This window comes from Capra hircus, chromosome 17, assembly GCF_001704415.2.
Source record: "Capra hircus breed San Clemente chromosome 17, ASM170441v1, whole genome shotgun sequence".
Taxonomy (NCBI): Eukaryota; Metazoa; Chordata; class Mammalia; order Artiodactyla; family Bovidae; genus Capra; species Capra hircus.
In genome coordinates this window covers 7220435-7242968 of record NC_030824.1, presented here as the reverse complement: position 1 = coordinate 7242968, position 22534 = coordinate 7220435, and the positions used below count along the sequence as shown (strand labels likewise).

The 22534-nt window shown below is 48.5% G+C and overlaps 1 protein-coding gene across 1 annotated transcript in view; it reads right to left on the bottom strand.

Annotated features, from left to right (window-relative positions):
• Positions 1-22534, bottom strand: part of ACACB (acetyl-CoA carboxylase beta) — a 98867-nt gene that overhangs the window by 23409 nt on the left and 52924 nt on the right. The window contains 15 exon segments of the mRNA XM_018061094.1: positions 3685-3840; positions 4189-4392; positions 5274-5429; positions 7100-7315; positions 8620-8661; positions 8894-8950; positions 11056-11163; positions 11265-11364; positions 12495-12632; positions 14184-14302; positions 16925-17014; positions 17603-17716; positions 17880-17993; positions 19491-19615; positions 19704-19792. Of these exon segments, the coding sequence (XP_017916583.1) occupies positions 3685-3840; positions 4189-4392; positions 5274-5429; positions 7100-7315; positions 8620-8661; positions 8894-8950; positions 11056-11163; positions 11265-11364; positions 12495-12632; positions 14184-14302; positions 16925-17014; positions 17603-17716; positions 17880-17993; positions 19491-19615; positions 19704-19792 (1828 nt within the window).

Below are 22534 nucleotides of genomic sequence, written 5' to 3'. Positions count from 1 at the left end.
CCAGTAAGGAAGTACATTTTCTAGGGCTGCCTTTCTTTCTTAATCACAAACTAGTTAAAGCACTCAGCAAAAACATGCAGAAAAAATAAATACCTGTGCATCTATGTTGCAGTTTTGTCAAATCATAATTTCTTCAAAGTTGCTTTAAGAATTTTTTAATAAGAAATAATAGAAATGCAGCTGAAGCCCCTGGTGTGCCCCTTCCCATCCCATTCCCATCTGTCCCTCCCCCTGCTCCCCTCAGGTAACCATTATCCTGAACTTGAAAGAAAGTGAAAATCACACACTTGTATCCAATTCTTTGTGATCCTATGGATGTAACCTGCTCGGCTCCTCTGTCCATGAAATTCTCCAGGCAAGAGTACTGGAGTGGGTTGCCATTTCCTTCTCCAGGAGATCTTCCCAACCCAGGGGTTCGAGCCCAGGTCTCCTGCTTTGCAGGCAAATTCTGTACCAGCTGAGCCAGTAGGGAAGCCCATCCTGAACTTAGTGTCAGTCAAGTCCTCTGTATGTGTTTATGCTTCTATCTCATCATATGTGCAGACATTAAAACATGTAGCATTATTTTGCATGACTTCTCTCTTAAATAAATGGTGTCACACCAGGTATGTCCTTCTACAACTTATTTTTCCAACTCTCCAGTATATTTGAGAGATTTATCCATGTTGATAAATTTAGCTCTGTTTTATTCCTTTTCCCTCATGTTCAGTTTTTCATGGAATGAATATGTCACAATCTATTTACTCATGATTTTTAGTAGAAACGTTTAGATTCCCATTTCTACAGTACTACCGATAATGCTATAAAGAACATTTCTATGGTCTTTTTACATTGGTAGATACCTAGGAGTGGAATCGCTGGGTCATAGCATATGTGAATCTTCCGTTTTCCTAGATGTTATCAAATTGCTTTACAGTAAGAATGTGTGAGAGCTCCTTTGGTCCATATACTCGTCCACATCTGGTTTTGTCAAATATTTTCATGCTTTCCCATCTGCGGGGTGTGAAATTATACTGATTTTTTTTTTGCTGTAACGTTGATCCATACTTCACTGATTGTCACTTAGGTGAGCACCTTAGAATATATTGATCAGAGTTTCTCTTACATAATATTGTTCTAATCTCTTGCTGGTAACAGACATTGAAACATATTCTCCCAAGCTGGGGTCTTTTTTAAAAAAATTAATTAATTTAATTGGAGGCTAATTACAATATTGTGGTGGTTTTTTGCCATACATAGACATGAATCAGCCATGGGTGTACATGTCTCCCCGATACTGAACCCCCTCCCACCTCCCTCCCCACCCCATCACTCTGGGTTGTCCCAGAGCCCCAGCTTTGGGTCCCCCAAGCTGGGGTCTTTTTACATAAATAACTTTTAAATTTTAATGTAGTCAAATTTGTGGGGTTTTCCTATGATTATGCTTTTAACTCACTCCAAGTGGTTTTAATTCTCTTGAAATTTATTTTTGTATACCAGATGAGGTAGAAATAAAAATTTATTTCCCAAATTAGATAAGAAATGTCTTTGTATCTTTTAGTGAGATGTATTTCCCTTCCTTCACAATTCCACCTCTGCATTCTGTCAAGGCTTTGTTTATAAGTGGGTCTGATTCTAGACTCTATTCTGTTCCATTGGCCTATCTGTTTAGCTCCAGCTGCTTGAAAATAATTACTTATTTTAAAGGACGGCTAAGACAAGTCTCCCAGATTATTTTTTCAAAATTGCTTTTGCTATTCACAAACTTTTACTTTTCCTATGAACTTTTAAGTTGCACCCAAAACTCCAGAATTATACTGAATATATTATGTGGGGAACTATTATGTTTACAATATTGCCTCTTCCGATCATTCATAAGCACGCTATATCTCTGTTTATTTAGGCTTAAAGTACTTCCATAAAGTTTCAAAATTTACCCTATAAAGGCCTTGTATTTTTTTTTAATTTATTCCTAGGGAAACTTTAGAGTTGATCTTAATATTGTAAATGGCATTTTTCCAATAAGATCTTAGAATTATTGCTTGTCTATGAGAGCACAATTAATTTTTGTACACTGACCTAGCTGGAGAAGGGAATGGCAACTCACTCCAGTATTCGTGCCTGGAAAATCTCATGGATAGAGGAGCCTGGTGGGCTACAGTTCATGGGGCTGCAGAATCGGGCACAACTGAGCGAACAGGCACGCACTGGTACCTAGTAATCTTGCTGTGTTATCTTGCAGCTTCTTCAAATCCTCTTGGATTACTTGTAGAGGCATTTTATCATCTACAAAAAACACCACTTTGCTTCTTTCTATTCTTGTATCTTTTATTTCTTTTTCTTATTTTAATGCATTGATCAAGAACTCCAGTTTTTTTTTTTAAAGGTAGAACAGATGGAGTAATTCAATTTCACTAATGCTTATAATCTATATTTTCTATTTCTTCTTGAGTTAGTTTTGATAAGATGTATGTTTCTGGGAAATATTCCTTTTCATCTGCTTTCAAATTTAGTCCACAGTACTCTTTCTTTATCTAAAAGAAAAGTGGATGGATTTATTTTTGATATGTCTGTTTCTTATTCTTGTGGCCCATGATGTCCAAGGCAGAAGGATACAGACAATAACATTCTTAATCATAAAAGTTTCCATTTATTAAAATAGCCTCTGCTGCTGCTGCTGCTGCTGCTGCTAAGTCACTTCAGTCGTGTTCGACTCTGTGCGACCCCATAGACGGCAGCCCACCAGGCTCCACCATCCCTGGGATTCTCCAGGCAAGAACACTGGAGTGGGCTGCCATGTCCTTCTCCAATGCATGAAAGTGAAAAGTGAAAGGGAAGTCGCTCAGTTGTGTCCTCTACTGAATACTTAATATGTATTTCTTACTACAACCTTGGGAGGTAGGTACTAATTATTATTCTCATTGAACAGAGGAGAGAAGAGAGGCCCCGAGAGGTGAAGGAACTTGCCTGGGGACAAACAGGAAGAAAAGGACAGATTTGGGATTCAAGTCCAGGACTTCCTGACCCTTAACAGCAGCTTTTCCTACTACCCTGCATCTCATGCCTAAAGTGCACTGATGCTTTCCTGTCCACAGTCTCAGTTTCATGAACACAAGGCAACGGAGAGGATGTAAAAGGCATCCTCTTCACCAGTACCAGTGCGGTCAGTCTCCTTGAAAGGCACTTCTACGTAAAAAAACACAGGCATAGAAAACATGCTTGAAGGAAATACCCAGTATAGATTCTGTATCCAGTGTATAATTCAAAATTTGTAAAAACATAAAACATTATTTTTTTAAATTCCTCAAAGGTAGTGACCCCATCCTCTTCCTCATGGTCTAGCCACCCTTAGAATGGTGCCTGGCTTATAGCAGGTATTTAATATATGCATTAACAAGACCAGAAGGAAATGGTAAGCAATTTGTCTTTAGTATACGGAACTAGGAGTTACTTTTTTATTCCTTCCACTCTCCTTTGTTGTCCAAAGTTTCTATATTATTTTCTTTTTACCACTGGGATGAAATAAGTCTTGTTTTAGAAAAACATACTATGAAGTCATTCCCAATATTAGTTTCTTTTCATTCATGCAGACTGTTTTTTAGAGTGAGGTCTTTAGAAAAGTAACTGAGAAAGGTGGTTGTGGATGCTGGTGGAGTCTCGAAAGGGGGACCCCGGGCAGTACTGAGTCTCAGTCCCAGGACTTGCCTGCCTGAACATTTCTGGGAAGTCATACACGTAGGTGGTGCCCAGGGACTGGGCCTGGAATCGCTTGGCCTGAAGCAGATCCTTGGTGACGTAGGGAGTGTTGATCAGCATCCCATGCTGGGGGCCTTGCTTGCTGCCAAAGGAGTGAAACAAGATCTGGACCAGAAAGAGAGAGAGAGAGAGAGAGAGAGTGAGGGAGGCAAGTCTCAGAGAACCACACTCCTGCTCAATTTATTTCTTCCTGCCTCAATGAAAATGCCAAGACGGAATGCTACTCAGCCACCAAAACGAACAAAATAACGCCACTGGCCGCAACATGGAGGGACCTAGAGACTAGCATACCAAGCGGAGTACGTCAGAAAGACGCCACGTGGTGTCACTTCTGTGTAGACTCTAACATCTGACACAAATGAACTTTCCTGAAGCAGACACAGACCCACGGACACAGAGCAGGGGCTCAGGCCTCCACTCTGATGCGACTTCTGTGACCCAGCCCGGCCTTACATTCCCAGATCTGGGGTCCGTCACTTCCTTGTAGAGGCTGATGTCCAGGTAGTAGCCTGACTCGTTGGTGATGAAGAGGCGGATGGGGATGGCGCTGTCGGTGGTGGTCTGGCGGATGTTGATCTTGACCTCAGCCTGAAGCACGCGGAGCTTCCACAGCCGGCTGCCGTAGCGCATCACCATGGACCGCACCGACTCCTCGATCTGCCGCAAACCACAGCGGTTCAATTTCAGAACCTAAACTGCACACACTCGTAACTGTTCTCGCTCTGACGATGACAGAATGGTGAAATCCACCAAATGCAAGATGCACTGCGTGTATACAGCACAGTAATCTGTTGCATGTATCACTGTTAGCTGGTAAGACGCAAAGGTATCTTTGATTTTAGCTCAGTGTCTCACTCTGTCCCCACAGTTACCCAGAGAGGCTAGCATTTTTGACAGAGGAGGAAACTGAGGCTGGTAAGAGCTAGAGCTCCTATGTCTTCCTCTCCGTCATGTATCCCAAGCCTATGCATTTTCTCTTCTGGGAACGACATGAACTGGTGGAGCTGGGGAGTCAGCATGAGCCTCTGCACCCCACCCCACATGCCAAGCTGATGGACTGAAAGGACTTCTTTCATCCCAGAATCACCACCACAAACTCTGCCTGCTTGTGAGGAACCAGCTGTGGAGGAGCCAGCCGTGGAGGATGGTTGAGCCACAGACCTCAGGTTCTTACCCACTCCCCGACCCACCGGCAGCCCACGACAGAGCCTGGAACTAGGGAGAGGCCAGAGCTCTGTTTTGCAGAGGACATTCTGGGCACCCGCATTTCCTGAAAAGTGAAGCATGCCCACAGAGGGGGAACATCCTTAGGGACAGTCCTCGGCGGGGGGGGGCGGGGGGGGGGGGCTTGGAATATGGCTCTAGAATTAATTGATGGAAGCTTTGTGCTCCACCTGCAGCAATCGAGGCTGAGACACGCACGTATGCACCCTGCAGCTGGGGTCTCACACACCGGGAGACAATACCCCAAAGCAGGAGGGTCCCAGGGAAGGTGAACCCCCAGAGCCTGGTGAGAGCCCCGCCCGCCGAGCGGAGACCTTGGAGGGGTCCATGATGACGGTGGGCACGAAGTTGAGGAAGATGTGGTTGCAGTCGGTGCGCACGCTGGTGTTACTGAATGCCACCTCCAGCTCGTCCATGGCCTCCAGGAGCAGCCGCTCGCCCTCGTTCTGGAGGTACTCGAAGGAGGCTTCCTGTAAAAGCGGGAGGGGGCAACCGCTAAGGCCAGGGGTGCAGGGCTCAGAGAGTTAGGGAGAGGGGAGAACAGCCCCTCCTCCGAAAGGTGCGCCCGGTAAGGCAGCAGAGCCCCACCTCCAGAGGCAAAGAGATGTCCGAGGCCGACTCGTGTACTCGGCACCTCTTTTAGTTTCTGTGTTTTCTGCTGTGCTGACCCCAGAGGGGTCTTAAAGTCTCTTCCGAGATATTGTAAACAACTCACCCGTGAGCCCGCTTTTTAGGCAAACCAACCAATCCAACCAATCCACGGTCCACACCCTGCTATTCCTCATCAGGCTCACGCTCCAGGCTACTGTCCTTGGGCCATAATCAACCCAGGGCCAGGCATCAGACAACTAGAGACAGCCCCTATGTTCAGAGCCTGCTGAAATCACTCAAGACAGCCACTGCCAAGCCTGCCCATCTGCCTCACCTGGTCCTTCCTGCGAAACCCACAATAAAGGCCCCTGCCCATGAATCCCCCCTCGCACGGCCTCCTGAGCAGCCCTGGCACTTCCCCACGTGGTCCCCATGATACAGAGTGCCCCCTCCCCTTGGGATCTGTGAGTGACAAACAAACCATCTTTTCAATGGCAACCATCTCCTGGTCTGTTGGCCTTCCCTGGCGGCTCAGCTGGTAAAGAATCTGCCGGCAACGCGGGAGACCCGGGTTCGATCCCTGGGTTGGGAAGACCCCCTGGAGAAGGGAATGGCTGCCCACTCCAGTATTCTGGCCTGGAGAATTCCATGGACTCTACAGTCCATGGGGTCGCAAAGAGTCGGACACAACTGAGCGACTTGCACTTACCTGGATAATCATAAAAGCTATTAGAACACCTGGGGCAGGAAAACACTGAGATTAGCTTAGCACTCATCACTAGAGGATTCCTTAAAAACATTACATACATGTGATACCTCCGTGCTAGGGAACTGCAGGGAGGGGATCACCTTCATTAACACAGAAGGAGGTCTACAGTAAAAACCAAGCTTTACATGGTATGTCCAGCCTGAGCTCCCATCTGGAACCTTCTACCTACAACCCAATTCGAATACACGAATGGAATGAGGCCCACAAAGGGTCACCAACAGGGCTGACCCCTGAGTGGCAGGATTCTGGGTCCTTTTCTTTGATTTCTTTTTTTGGCCAAGCCACGCTGCATGTGGGATATTAGTTCCGTGACCAAGGATCGAACCTGTGCCCTCTGCACTGGAAGCAGAGTCATAACCACTGGACCAGCAGGAAAGCCCCTCCTTGATTTTTGGAAGTATTTTCAGTATTGCTTGCAATCTTCACAGGATAGTCATGAATTACTTTTGTAAATGAGAGAAACAATGGGACATGAAGGTGCACTCAATCAACAAATACAGAAAAAGCCCTTAACTACCAGGACCTTTCTTTTCTATCCTCCTGATTCTCTCATGCAGACACATCTCTGGGATGGAAGAAAGAATCTGCACGTTACCCCATGAAAATAAGCCACTATCTACCTCTTGTCCCCTCTAGACTGGACTGTTGGTTACAAGGCCAGGGCTGTGGGTGCCCCGTTCACCCTGCGATCCCCGCATGCAGCCCAGGCCCTGCCCTGAGTGGGACTCAATCCCAGCAAGGCTGGCCCCCAAGGAGACACAAACTCCCGCTGACATCAACCTTGGTGATCAGGTCCGAGTGCCTGATGATGACCCGGATGAAGAACCTGTGGTCCGTGACCTCGGCACCCTCCTTCACTCTGGCGGCGCCCAGGTACAGGTGCATCTTGTGGTTGGCACAGGGCATGGCGGTCACATCGAAGTTTCGCAACCGGCTGAGCTCCAGCTGGAAGGCCAGGGCCGGCTCCAAGTGACGGTAGATGCGATCTTCTGCAAACTGCGGGCCGACCGGGGAGAGAAAACAGACAGACACAGAGACCCACGTGGAGCTGGACACTGAGGTGGCAAGCCCGCTGATCCACGCCCTGTCCTGCATGCCCCCTGGCGCTGCGGGTTTAGTGCTCAGGAATGAGGCAGTCATAGTGTCCTCTAACCATGAACTCGAGAGATTGGAGAGTTGAGATTTTGTGAAGGTCCAGCAGAGAGGAAGGTCTTGCGTGGTGCAAGTCTCTCAGCCCTGGGGGAGCCCAGTGAGTCCCCAGCACCTGCGGCCCACCAGGCTGTTTTCTGTGAGCCACGACACAGAGTACTTCTCAAGAAGTCCCTAAGCCCTGGTTTCCTTGAGGAGATTGGTCCCCAGAAGGAAGTGACTGATGGTGCTAGAGTTTTAACTGAAGAGGCTAAAGGAAGGATGGGTCTTAAGTAGTAAAGTGAGGCTCTGGATAGATTAAAATACTGTTTGCTGGAGGCTGGGTCTGTGCTGGGAACAAGATCGCCTTTTCTAGAACAGGGATGAGCAAACTTTTTCTCAAAAGGCCAGAGAACCGATGGAGTACACAGTCGGTCACAGCCACAGTCTGACTCCTGAAGCCATGTGTCCTGCGTCCGCGGATAAGACCGATCACAGAGATTCCACCTGTGGTTGGGTGAATCCACGGATGTGGAAACTGCAGACACGGAGGGCTGAGTGTACTCGACTCTGCCTGATTCTACTGCTGGAGCCAGAAAGCCATAGGAGACAGCAAGAGATTAATGAGTATGCCTGTGTCCCAATCAAACTTTGGTTATAAAAACAGGGGGCTGGGGAATTTCCTGGTGGTCCGGTGGCTGAGACTCTGTGCTTCTACTGCAGGGGGCCTGGGTTCGTTTCCTAGTCAGAGAACTAGGATTCCGCAAGCCATGTTGTCACGGCCAAAACAAAACAAAACAAAAACCAGCCAATCGACCCCTAAAACACAGGGAGCCAGTCTGCAAGCCACAGTTTGCAAACCACTGTCCTAGAAGAATATAAACAAAAGAGGGTGGGAGGCCTGTCTTACAGAGTTACAGCAGCAAGTATAAAAATTCTCCAGGTGAGACAGAAACGTGTCTAGCAAAGGCTGAAAGGGTGGGAAATGTGAGGTCTGAGGCCCACATACAAACGTGGGGCTCTCACTGGGAACACCAGCCCAGGGGAAGGCTGGAGTCTGCACTTAAGTTGCACTTCTAGAATACAGGGATCATAAGGACTGGGGACAATATTCTTCCTGAATATCAAAGATCCCAGGGAAGAGAGAACCGCTTCATTGCTCTTCACCATACCTCATCTCTTGCTCTGAATGTGAAAAACTTGGGAAATTCTTTCTGCAAAAAGACATATGAAAGAAAATTGAGTCAAGCACGACTTACTTAAATATAGACTTGTTTTACAATTTTTAACCATTACCCAGTCCACTGCTAGAACAAATCATTTGGAAAGCCATCTCTCCTTTAGCCATTGATTTTTCCTACCCCAATCTACAGAGCAAACTTCAAATAAATGGCACCGAGTCTTGAAGAATGTGAAGAACTCAGATGCGCCGAGCATCGGACTGACCTCTTGGGCAATCAGGAATGTGATTCTTCGGAGTCCACACTCCACAAGGATGTTTTTCTGCATTAAAAATCAAACATACAATAGGATCATAGTTGGTCACACAAAGGAATGAAGCCCTGATACATGTTACTGTTACCTGGATGAACCTTGAAAACATGCCAAGTAAAAGAGGCCAGTCCCCAAAGGCCTCATATTGTATGAAACTCCACTTAGTTTATTGATAGGAAACACCCAGAAAGAGCAAATTCACAGACAGAAAGTAGATTAGTGGTTTTCGAGGGCAGGGAAAGGGTGTCGAGTGCAGGGAAAATGGGGTGGCTGCTGATGGGTATGGGGTACTTTGGTGGGGGTGGTGAAAACGCTCTAAAATAAAATGACCGTAATGATGGTTACACGAGTCTATGAATATATTAGTAGTGTCTCCTTACTGACCGGGGATATGATCCACAATCTCGTGGATGAATGGAACCATGGATAATACCAAACCCTATATATACTAGGTTGTTTTTTTTTTTCCCCTATACATACCTACAATAAAGTTTAATTTACAAATTAGGTACTGTAGCCCGCCAGGTTCTTCTGTTCATGGAATTCTCCAGGCAAGAATACTGGAGTGGGTTGCCATTCCCTTCTCCAGGAAATCTTCCTGATCCAGGGATCAATCCTGGGTCTTCTGTATTGTAGGCAGATTCTTTTCCTGAGCCACCAGGAAAGCCCACAATAGGAGATTAACCACACAGAAAAATTATAGCCATTTACTGTAATAAAAGCTATGTGATTGTGGGCTCTCAAAATATTTTCTTGTAGTTTAATGCCTTTTCTGTCTTAACTAAGCACTTATCACTCACTGTGGCCATAATGTTTGCAGTTTAAGGGTACATTTCTTTTTTCCTCCTTCACAATTTCATGGCTAGAAGAGTCAATCTTACTGTAGATCTTAGCAACTCATGTTTTTTTCCTGCCTTATTAAGTCAAGACCTTTCACCTTTTCATTTAAGGGAAGCACCCTATGGCTTCTCTTTGGCATATCCGAATTGCTGGCATCACTACCCTTGCACTTTGGGGCATAATTAGATAAAATACAGGTGACTTAACTACTGCAATACCATGACAACTGATGGGACAACCCAGCCACCTCCTAAGTGACAAATGGTGGATGCGCTGGACAAAGGGATGATTCGCATCTGAGTCAGACTGAGCAGGATGGTGTAATATTTCCTCATAGCAATTCAGAATGGCACGTGACTTGAAACTGACAAATTGCCTACTTCTGGCATTTTCCATTTAATGTTCTTGGACTATAGTTGGCCATGGGAAACTGAAACGAAGGAAAACAAAACTGCAGAAAAGAGGACTATGGTACCAAGAAGCACTGAAGTGCATACTTTATATGGAGGAACGGTATGGTACGTAAACTATGTTCAATACAGCTGTTAAAATATATACACACACACATTATTATACATGACACCACATGTTTATAAAACCAACCCAGTTATCTGCATAAATGGTCGTTAATGTAAGTGACCATTTTAAAATTGGGAGTTTTGGACTTCCCTGGTGGCCCAGTGGTAAAGAATCCATCTGCCAGTGCAGGGGACAGGGGTTCGATCCCTGGTTGGGGAAGATCCCACACGCCGCAGAGCAACTAAGCCTGTGAGCCACAACTACGGAAGCCTTCACGCCCTTGAGCCTGTGCTCCGCGACAAGAGAAGCCACTGCAACAAGACGCCCGAGCACCCTAGCTCGAGAGCTGCCCCCGCTGTCCACAGATGGAGAACACCCGCTCGCAGCAACAAAGACCCCGTGTAACCAAAACCAGTAAATACAACAGCGAGTTCTCTGGCTCATCCCAATGAAAACACTGCCCTCAACTCCAAAACCATTTACTGACTGTATCGTCTGCATAAGGTGGTGTATATACTGTGTCATCTTATTACGGCAACTCCCAGGGAGAGAAACGCCACCCCCGTGTTACTGCGGGGAGAAGCAGAATTTCTGGCCTGTTCAGCCTCCTCTGCCCAAGGTCACGGGCAAAGCAGAGCCGGTGTGGGCAGCCAGGCCTGTGGCTCTGAAGCTCTCAAGACAACTCGGGCACATGGACACCTCAAGACGGTCCTCCTCCTTCTCAGGGACCCAGACCCAGAGGCTGCCCAGCGTACCTTGGACTGCACGAATGTTCGGAAAATGGGCACCAGCTGCTCATCCTCCTGGTGGTCCGCGTGCTGGAGGGCCACGTTCAGGATGTGGATTGGCTCCTCTCGGAGGCTCTGGGACAGAAAACCAAAGGGGGTCGCCAAGAAAACCAAGTAGAAGGGCCCGGGGCCCCCAGCCTACCCCTCCTTGGCTTGCTCCCTGCTCACATCCTCACCTTGCTGTCGTCCTCAGAGTACAGGGAATTCCGGGCCTTGCTGAAAAGGGGGGTGTCCTTGGGCACGTTGGCAAAGCAGGAGATGACCTCATCAAAGTTCCTGGGGGTGCGGAGCAGAGAGGGAGGGCTGAGGGGCTGCTGCCCCACGAGGTCGTAAGTCAGACCCGGACTCTCCCTCTTTCCCAACCACCACACTGTGAGCACATCCAAGTCTGTGCAGAGCTCCTGTGGTTCCTGACTAGGTCGGAGGCACTAGTGATGGGGTCTTCCCCCAAAAGAAGAATGAACCTATGTGGTTTCAGATGGTGAATAGAAGAAAGGGTTCCAATACTTTGGGGGCACGGCTAGGGTCCCTTTTTTACTGGCTGGGAGAGTCCTGTAATCTCATCTCACTTCTCTGAGTCAACTGAGGATAACAAACACGCATTGGAGAAGGAAATGGCAACCCACTCCAGTGTTCTTGCCTGGAGAATCCCAGGGACGGGGGAGCCTGGTGGGCTGCCGTCTATGGGGTCGCACAGAGTCGGACACGACTGAAGCGACTTAGCAGCAGCAGCAGCAACACCTCCCAAAGCTGTTGTGAAGATACAAGATAATCCAAGCATGATGCATAATATACAGGGGCAGGCTGAGAAAGGGCAACGGGGACTTCCCTGGTGGGCTGGTGGTTAACAATCTGCCTCGCAGGGGATGTGGCTTTGACCCCTGGTCGGGGAACTAGGATCTCACATGTTGTGGAGCCCACGTGCCACAACTGGAGGGTCCATGCGCTCCAGTAAAAGATCCTGCATGACGCATCGAAGACCCAACACGGTTGGATACATACACAAATATTTTCAAAAGGGGAATGATACTGACATTTCTGAACATGTTATCTACATACTAACAACGGTTTAAATACAATATTTTTAATGTATTATCTCATGGTGACCCTATGAAGTAAAGTCCTCTTGTACCCCTTATACGGATGAGAAAACAAAGGTATTGAGAGAAAGCATTTGTTCAGAGTCTTATAGTCAAGAAGCAGGGTGAGACAGTATTCAAAAGCAGGAGGTGCTGACATGAAAACTCACACTTTTGATGCTATATTATTCTATTATTATTAAGTCCCTGAGCCATGTGTCCAGGCCACCCCCACCTGTGTGTGCAGTGAACAGGTGGGGGTTCAGGGGAAGCGCGCTCAGGCCCTGTGGTTGGGGTGTTCTGGGGATACTGAGCCCCGCTGGGTACCTGACGAAATCCTCGAATCTCTGGAAGGCGACCATGGCTCCGATTCGCTGGGACTTGGGGGAGAAGCCACTGTCCATGAAGAGCTCCGTGCTGTGTCTCAGCAGCTCCGGGTTGGTGACACTGATGGGCATGGTCATCCTGCAGTGGGGGTGGGAGGTGGGGGGTGAGGGAGCCGCCTGCAGATCCAGCCCCAAGAGCCGTTCCTGCCCTGGAAGCTTCGGTGAGCCAGCCCCACAACAGAGTCTTCTGAAAGAGGGGGGCTTAGAATCGGAGGTGGAAGGGATAGGGGGAGAGATCCCCCTCTGGCCATGCACAGCACACCAGGGGCCTGGACCTCAGTCCTGCTGGTCTCTCACCTGACCTCCCCTATGGTCACAAAACACCTAGTTTTACAGACACAGGTGTGGAGGGTCCAGTCAGGCTTGGCTTGGGGCGGGGGGTGAAATGTCACCCCTTGTGACCTTCCCAGAGGCCTGGAAGAACAGGGCCGTGGGGCAGCTGAGGCCACAGGTCCCGGGTAAGCTCCTGGCCCTTCTAGCTGACAGCAACAGCAAGGGCCTGAGATGGTCGAGGAAGCCCTCCAGGGTCCTCAGTGTCTCCCTGACTGATAATAATGCTGTGTGTCTATATATACTAAGGGTCACAACCATGACCAGGACACTCACGCGGGTTCTTCCAAGAAACAGAGTGTGAGTGACTACCCCATTCTTCTTTCCTAGCAGCGCTGAACTGCTGCAACAAAGAGCTCCAGAGGCAAAGAATTCTAGGACTTCCCTGGTGGTCCAGTGGCTAAGACCCTGCGCTCCCAATGCAGGGGGCCTGGGTTCGATCCCTGGTCAGGGAACTGGATCCCACGTGCCACAACAGAGAGTTCACATGCCATGACTAAAGACCCCACGTGCTACAATGAAGACCGAAGCTCTCTTGTGCCACAATTAAGACCCGGTGCAGCCAAATAAATAAACAAAGGCAAAGACTGCCTCCTCAGGAGGGCGCAAGTTCAAAAGTTCTTATACCACATCTCTCACGGACCCCAAAATGATCCCAAGCCCCTAGTCAGTCCCCTTTCCTCTCAGCGGGGCAAAGGTGACAATCTTTATTTTGTGGGATGGGGAATAAAGCTGAATAGAGGAGAGTGTGAAAGCTCTTAGCATAGGACTTGACACACGTCATGCCATCGGACAGTAACAACAGTATCTGTCACGGTCATCAAAGGGATCCTCACCATTCATCAACTTTCTGTGTGCCAGGCACGGGCCTAAATGCTGCCTGTGCCTCATTCTTCATCAGGGTCTTGGACAACTTTGTCCAACAGAACTTTCTGCATTGGTGGAATGTTCTAGAACCACAATGTCCAATGTGGCAGCCACAAGTCACACGTGAGCTGGTGTGACCAAGGACCTGAATTTTTAATTTAGTTTTGATGCATTTTAATTTCAATATCCCACAGGGAGGTAGCGCCTACCAGCCCAGACAGTGCAGAGTTAGGAGGCAGGCATGGGGTTATCTCCATGCTACTGAAAAGAGAATGGAGACATGGAGAGACACCAGGCTGGGGAATGGTGTGCCTAATGTCTCCCCAGCGGTTCCCAGACATCCCTGCTGGGTGCCTCCAGAGACAGGACTACAGTGGTCAGGGAGAAAAGAAACATAAAGCCACCCCCTCCCCAGGTGGGTACCACTCTGTACCGGTGCGGGTGGGAGGAGGGCAGCATGAACTGGAATTCCACCACACAGGTGCCATCCGGGAACTGGCGGTGCTGCAGGCTGGTTAGCTCATAGGCGATGTAGCCCCTCCGCACGTAAACCTAATGAGACAGAAGCACAGACTGCACCTGAGAAAGCCCAGAGACAAGCCCAAAACACGATCCCTAAAGCAGAGCAGTGGAGGCAGTGGCAGACTTTATTTTTTTGGGCTCCAAAATCACTGCAGATGGTGACTGCAGCCATGAAATGAAAAGACGCTTACTCCTTGGAAGGAAAGTTATGACCAACCTAGATAGCATATTATAAAGCACAGACATTATTTTGCCAACAAAGGTCCGTTTAGTCAAGGCTATGGTTTTTCCTGTGGTCATGTATGGATGTGAGAGTTGGACTGTGAAGAAGGCTGAGTGCCGAAGAATTGATGCTTTTGAACTGTGGTGTTGGAGAAGACTCCTGAGAGTCCCTTGGACTACAAGGAGATCCAACCAGTCCATTCTGAAGGAGATCAGCCCTGGGATTTCTTTGGAGGGACTGATGCTAAAGCTGAAACTCCAGTACTTTGGCCACTTCATGTGAAGAATTGACTCATTGGGAAAGACTCTGATGCTGGGAGGGATTGGGGGCAGGAGGAGAAGGGGACGACAGAGGATGAGACGGCTGGATGGCATCACTGACTCGATGGATGTGAGTCTGGGTGAACTCTGGGAGTTGGTGATGGACAGGGAGGCCTGGAGTGCTGCGATTCATGGGGTCGCAAAGAGTAGGACACGACTGAGCGACTGAACTGAACTGAACTGAACTGAAAGCAGTGAAGAGTAAATGTGCTCACTCTTCAGGGTGCTACTTCCTCTGCAAAAGACCAGGTGGTAAATATTTTAGGCTTTTGTGGAATATATCATCTTTACCACAAATCACAACTACTCAACTCTGCTGCTGCAGGGACTTCCCTGATGGTCCAGTAGTTGAGACTCCGAGCTCCCACTGTGAGAGCCATGAATTTGTGCCATGGACAATATGTACATGTGTGGGCGTGGCTGGGTTCCAACAAGACTTTATTTACAAACCTGGGCAGGGGGCCAGATGTGACCCACAGACTATAGTTTGCTGACTCCTGCTACAGAGTAATGCTGTCCAGTAGAAATATAACACAGGCCACAGAGGAAGTTTTAAATAAAATTGAGATTTTCTAGTAGACATTTAAAAGGAACAGGTAAAGATGATTTTAACAACATACCTCATTTCATCCCTAATAACTAAAATATTATCATTTCAACAGGCAACCAATTTTTTAAAAATTGAGATATTCTCCATTCTTTCTCCATACTGAGTCTTTGGAATCTAGTGTGTATCCTACACTTACAGCATAGGTCAGTCAGACTGGCCACATCTTAGGTGCTCACAAGCCACACGTGGCCAGCATATTAGACAGTATAGTTCTGAAGACTAAGCATTGGGAATTTTTTTACTGGATAGGGAATCCGGGGATTAACTGCTATCCTTTGAAATTGCTGCTTGCAAGGCTGGCCCTTGGCTAGCATGTGAGAACTTGGATTTGGGGAGGGTTCCCACCATTCGCAGAGAAGAATGGTTGGCGGTGCATTAACTAAGCAAACAGTATGACTTATGCTGAGCATATGTTTTCTTCCTGGGAGTTTGGAATTTTGGTATGTGCCAAGCAGAGGGTGCTTATGTGCTGCTGCTGCTGCTAAGTCGTGTCCAACTCTGTGCGACCCCAGAGACAGCAGCCCATGAGGCTCCCCCGTCCCTGGGATTCTCCAGGCAAGAACACTGGAGTGGGTTGCCATTTCCTTCTCCAATGCATGAAAGTGAAAAGTGAAAGGGAAGTTGTTCAGTCGTGTCCAACTCTTCGCGACCTCGTGGATTGCAGCCTACCAGGCTCCTCCGTCCATGGGATTTTCCAGGCAAGAGTACTGGAGTGGGCTGCCATCGCTTTCTCTGGTGCATATGTGACCAGCTCTCAATAAAACTCTGGACACTAAGTGTCTAATGAGCTTCCCTGGTAGACAACTTTCACATGTTGCCATAATTCGTTGCTCAAGGAATCAAAAGTTTAGAGGAAGTGCCTTGGACCTGGCCCTTGGGGGGTTAGTATTTAACTGTGCCTGTGCCAGAGGAGGCTGGAATAACACACAAGACAGCTGGGGTTACCAGCAAGAACTTTGGACTACAACAGTGAAGTGAAAGTCGCCGAGTCACGTCCAACTCTTTGCGACCCCATGGACTACACAGAATACTGGAGTGGGTAGCTGTTCCCTTTTCCAGGGGATCTTCCCAACCCAGCGATCGAACCCAGGTCTCCCGCTTTACCAGCTGAGCCACAGGGGAAGCCCAAGAATACTGCAGTGGGTAGCCTATCCCTTTTCCAGCGGATCTTCCCGACCCAGCAATTGAACTGGGGTCTCCTGCATTGCAGGTGGATTCTTTACCAACTGAGCTACTGGACTAAGATAGACTTGATACAAATCCTGGCTCTTTCACTTCTCAGCTGTGTGACCTTGAGCAAGCTGCTTCACCTCTCTGAGCCTCCATTCCCTTTTCTGTGAGATGGGTGTAAGTAAAAGGACCTACCTTGGAGAGAAAATGCTGAGATCATGTTTGCCAGGCACATGGCCCAGGGTCAGGCATGTGGAGTGCAGGCAGCGGATGCCAGGACCGGCACTGGTCAGTACGGAAGCCGTTCCAGGGACCTCCCACTCACTTACCTCCAAGGATGCCATGCAAACCACTTTGTTAGCATGGTAGAAGAAAGTGGGCAGCACATCAAAGATGGTTGTTTCTGAGAGTATTAATTTCTACAGGAAATGGAGAGGGAAACGAAGAAGGAAAGGGGAATGCTAACAAATTCCAACCAGCAGTCAGAGGAGGGGAGGGGTAGCGGCAGGGAAGGTAGGTTGGTCGTGTTGTTATCACAAAATGCTGCCAGGCCCCAGGCCCATGAGACCTGAATGTGCAGGCAGTTCTAGGGTGACTGTTCCCAGGGTTCCCAGCTCTAGCCATAGAGGGGGTGCCTGGAAGCTTGTGAATGAGGCAGATTTAGGGGGTGAAGAGGGGGCCCTGGGTAAATGAAGCCAAGATCCAGCCATGTGAGTGCTCGCAGCTTCCAATAAGCTCCATCACATGTGGAGTTTTAACATCATGCCTCCTGAGAGAGCCTTGCTGCCTTGCCATCCATCCTGCAGGACCCAACCTCTCTCAGAGCTGCCCCTGGGCCCCTCAGGCATCCCTGGCCACACTGAACTAAACCACTGGTGCTCGTGATTGTGCCCTGCATCCGAGCGCCAACCCATGGAGGGCAGGGAGAGCCCACTTGCCCACCCCCAGGCCCCACTTGGGCCATGGCATGTGCTCTGTGCAACGTGGAAGGATGCAGGTGGCCTCACCTTGAGGTTTTCTGGGCAGAACTGGTGGCCATACATGTCGATGGCAGATAGGAAAATGGACTCCACTTGGTTGTGCCTCAGCTCGTAGGAGGGGAGGTGGGAGGCAATCAGGACCTGTGGGGGGAGGGGATGGAGGGGCTGGGGTGAGCCATCCTCAGGGAAGATGCCAAGGGCCGGTCCTGCAGCAGAGAGGCTGTGCATGCGGGGAGCTGGGTGTGGTGGAGGATGGTGCCCCGTGAGCCCCGGGAGCGGCAGGGACCACAGCCGGCCAGCCTACCTGCCTGGCTCTGAGGGCCACCTTGCAGTGCTCGCTTTTGCTCAGCTGGGTCAGCTCGTCAAGGATGGAGGTCAGCTCATCGGACAGGGATGGGTCTGGGCCACAGAGCTCATCCTTTTGGGAGACAGAAACAAGATCCAAGGGAATCTTCTGTTCCACCAGAAGGAGACAGGCCAGCACTCACTGGCCCTTGGCTGGGGGTCCAGCTGCCCCCGCCAACCTCCCCAGTCTACTACATAAACCCTCCACCATTCTCCACTGCATTTTCACTCACCCATGCATCCGCCCCAAAACATGCCCTAAATTCCTGGCACAAGGGAAAACAGAACCAAGTCTCTGCCTGCATCACTATTAATGGCCAGCAGGTAACAAGTATTTACTGTGGCCAGGCAAGCAGCTAGACCCTTTCATTTCCTCAAATGTCCTTCACCCACTGAGAAGTTACTATATGATACCCATTTTACAGATGAGAAAACTGAGGCTCAGAGAGGCACTGTGCCTTGCCCCCAGGCTACCAAGCACATGCAAGGCAGAGTCATATTTGAACCCAAGGTTCTCCTATCCTTAGGCCCTCTCACGCTTTCCTCTGCACGTCTCTGCCTGATTTAAGGGGCTCAGTTTCACAGAAGAGGGATGAGGGGAAACAGAAGCAGGTATGAACAAAGAGTAAGGGCTATGTGAGTCTCTCGGGCAGGTGTGCAAGCCAACTCTAGGAGCCTTGGCATGGGGGGAGCATCTAGGGCCTGGAGACATCCTGCCAGAGAGAAGATATAGAGGTGAAACCTGCCAACGAGGCAGGGATGCTAGTTCCTATGGGCAACCCTCCTCTCTGCTTCTGGAACAAGGGACCTTTCTGCTAGAGACCAGGGCTGGGCGGGACCAGTCTTTGCATCTACTCTTACGCCCTAAATGCAAGAAGGGCTTAGGAAAGGCTGAGTCGATGCTCCCTCGATACCCACTGAGACAGAACAGTGACCGCTGGGACCCTGAATACCTGGGCGTCACGCCCCCACCCCCGCACCAGGCTGTTCTCCAGGCAGTCACCAGATGGCGGGGCCGGGGCGGGGGGGTCATTCTTTTCTGCCTCTGCATGTCCCTAATTAGAATGAGCCCACATTTTGTTTCTATCATCAGAAAATTTGTTTAACGTATTAACATTTCACACACATACACAAGCACACAAGCAGGTCTGTGCTGAAGAAATCTCATGGGAAATTAACCTCAACCTTCTCTGCCTCCCAAATTTTGATTTGGTTTGTGTTATCAAATGGTGGTGACATCAGTCTCTATCATTCCCCTGGCCTGTGCCTCCAAGGACAGCATGGAACGCAGGCACTGTCCAACGGCCAGGCTGATGGTTTTCTAAGACGAGAGTTCCCTGGTGGCCTAGAGGCTAGCATTCCAGGCTTTCACTGTCATGGCCCAGGTTCAATCCCTGGTCAGGGAAGATCCTACAAGCTGTGCAGCGTGGTGAAAGAAACAAATAAGAGAGGAAAGACCCAAAACAAAGTTTGGTATGAAGTATTTTAAAATCTGGCTACCAGAATCTTTCCAGGGGAAGCCGGTGGAGCCCTGTCCAACCGCAGGGAGAGGACGCCTTTTCCTGCTTACAATCAGCATGATCACCAGCTGGTTCTTCTTGGCCACCTGCGAGTGGGAGAAGATGCAGTCCAACACCTGGGACATGTCTGGCTTCAGCTGCTCCCGGAGGTTTATCACACACTTATCGTAGTGGGCTGCAGGGGACAAGAAGCCATGTGGGGTAAGGCTCCGGGCCCTGGCCCCCGTGGACTCATCACCAGTGCCTGGGGTGGCAACTCTTGCCTTGTTGGAAATGGTGCTCAACCAGCAAATATTTCCGCAGGAGCTCCAACACCACCGCCTTCATGTAGCCGCGCGCCCCGCTGCGGTACCTGGGGAGGAGAGAAGGCCGCTGAGTGACCAGCTCCGTGTCCTGGGGTGCCTGCTGTCTCCAGCAGGACTTGAAAGACTTGAAAAAAGAGTTGAGTTCAGTTCAGTTGCTCAGTTGTGTCTGACTCTTTGCGACCCCATGGAGTGCGACATGTCTGGCCTCTCTGTGCATCCCCAACTCCTGGAATTTACTTAAACCCAGGTCCATTGAGTCGGTGACACCATCCAACCATCTCATCCTCTGTCATCCCCTTCTCCTCCCGCCTTCAATCTTTCCCAGCATCAGGGTCTTTTCAAATGAGACATTTCTTCGCATCAGGTGGCCAAAGCATTGAAGAGAAAGAATCTGGAGGAGGACTTCCCTGATGGTCCAGTGGCTGAGGATCTGCCTTGCAATGCAAGGGACATGGGTTCGGTCCCTGATCTGGGAACTAAGATCCCACATGCTGTGGAGCAACTATGGCTGCACACCGCGACTGCTGAGCCCGTGCGTCACAACTAGAAAGTCCGTGAGCCGTAAGCAAAGATCCTCATGACGCAATGAAGATCCCGCATGCCACAGCTAAGACCTGACACAGCCAAACAAATAGATAAATATTTTTAAAAAAGAATCTGGAGGCTGCACCCTCTAATCCTTAGGTCTGGGAGGGATGTGTGAGTTGGTCCATCTGTGCTAACTCTGCCAGTCACAGAGAGTGACGACTTGCCCAAGGTCACACATCCTACCAGAGGTCCCCAGAGAGAAGGAAAAACAGTCACAGAGCTGGGATGCTGAATGGGGTCAGCCTTGCATGAATGAGTGAAGACAAATATTTTCAATTAACCATCCAATGGATAAAGACAATTTGAAAAATAAAACTTAAGACATTTACCAAATGATCCCTGTGTACATTTCACTTTCCTTTTAAAACCAAATGGTAACCTGGAGGTTCCTTAAACTATTTCCTCTTCTAAACCATTTCAGAACATAAGGAATGGGACGCTGAGTTTCAGGAAAGTTGAAACTGGCACTGCCCCAGCACCAGCAAGTGACGTTAAAAGAAAAGTACGAACCAAAAAGGCTCCTGTGTTCAAATGTGATTTTTAAAAACCACACACACACACAATACAGGATATACCTCTGAGATTTATGTTTAACACAAAAAAGAACCTGCTAGGGAATTTGATCCATTTATCATTTGTTCATACCTACCGGTCATTTGTCCTATACTAAAAAAGGATGGATTAGGGTTAGTGCTGGAAGAGTTCCGGGGGAAGGATTAGCCCTTGGCTGTGGAACTCTCACTTTATGGGGAATCCAGACGCAAATCTCCTTCCTCAGCTGCAACCCTATATTTTTAGTATGAGTCCTCACAAGCCAAGGATTGCCCTGAAAAGAAGGGCATTTTCCTATAGCCATCTGTCTTCTGCACCTCTTATAGTTTTTGGCACATGGCTAATATGTGCTGAATTAACTCACTCCAGTCTGAAAATGTTTGAATTCTGTCCAAGAAGGCAAAGCTTTCTTGCTGGGTAGGGTTTTCATACAAAAGGGCTGTTCTTTCTATCATCAGAATAGTTCTCCCTGCTCAAGAGCTATGTAAAGCAAAATACAAGTTCTTAAAATTCTTTTAAAAAGTTCTTACAAAGATGGGACTTACCCCTTACCTGATTCTTGAGAAATCAGTATGTAGGTCATGAAGTAACAGAACCAGACATGAAACAACTGACTGGTTCAAAATTGGGAAGGAGTATGCCTAAGGCTGTACATTGTCACTTTATTTAACTCATACACAGAGTATATCATGCGAAACGCCGGGTTGGATGAAGCTCAAGCCAGAATCAAGATTGCTGGGAGAAATATCAACAACCACAGATATGCAGATGACACCACTCTAACGGCAGAAAGTAAAGAGGAACTAAAGGGCCTCTTGGTGAAAGAAGACAGTGAAAAAGCTGGCTTAGAACACAACATTTAAAAAAGCAAGATCATGGCATCTGGTCCCATCACTTCATGGCAAATCGAAGGGGAAAAAGTAGAAGCAGTGACACATTTATTTTCTTGGGCTCCAAAATCACTGTGGATGCCGACTGCAGCCATGAAATTAAAAGATGCTTGTTCTTGGAAGGAGAGCTATGGCAAACCTGAACAGCGTATTGGGTTTCCCTGGTGGCTCAGCTGGTAAAGAATTCGCCTGTAACGCGGGAGACCTGGGTTCAATCGCTGGGTTGTGAAGATCCCCTGGAGAAGGGGACAGCTACCCACTCCAGTATTCTGGCCTGGAGAATTCCATGGACTGTATAGTCCATGGGGTCGCAAAGAGTCAGACACGACTGAGGGACTTCCATTTCACTTCACTTCAAACAGCGTATTAAAAAGCAGAGACATCTCTTTGCTGACAAAGGTCCGTATAGTTGAAACTATGGTTTTTCTAATAGTCATGTACAGATGTGAGAGTTGGACCATAAAGAAGGCTAAGCACTGAAGAATTGATGCTTGAATTGTAGTGTTGGAGAAGACTCTTTGAGAGTCTCTTGGACAGCAAGATCAAACCAGTCAATCCTAAAGGAAATCAACTTTGAATACTCATTGGTAGGACTGATGCTGAAGCTCCAATACTTTGGCCACCTGATGTGAAGAGCTGACTCATTGGAAAAGACCCTCATGATGGGAAAGACTGAGGCAACAGGAGGAGGGGTGGCAGAGGATGAGACGGTATCTAACCATCACCAACTCAACGGACATGAATTTGAGCAACCTCTGG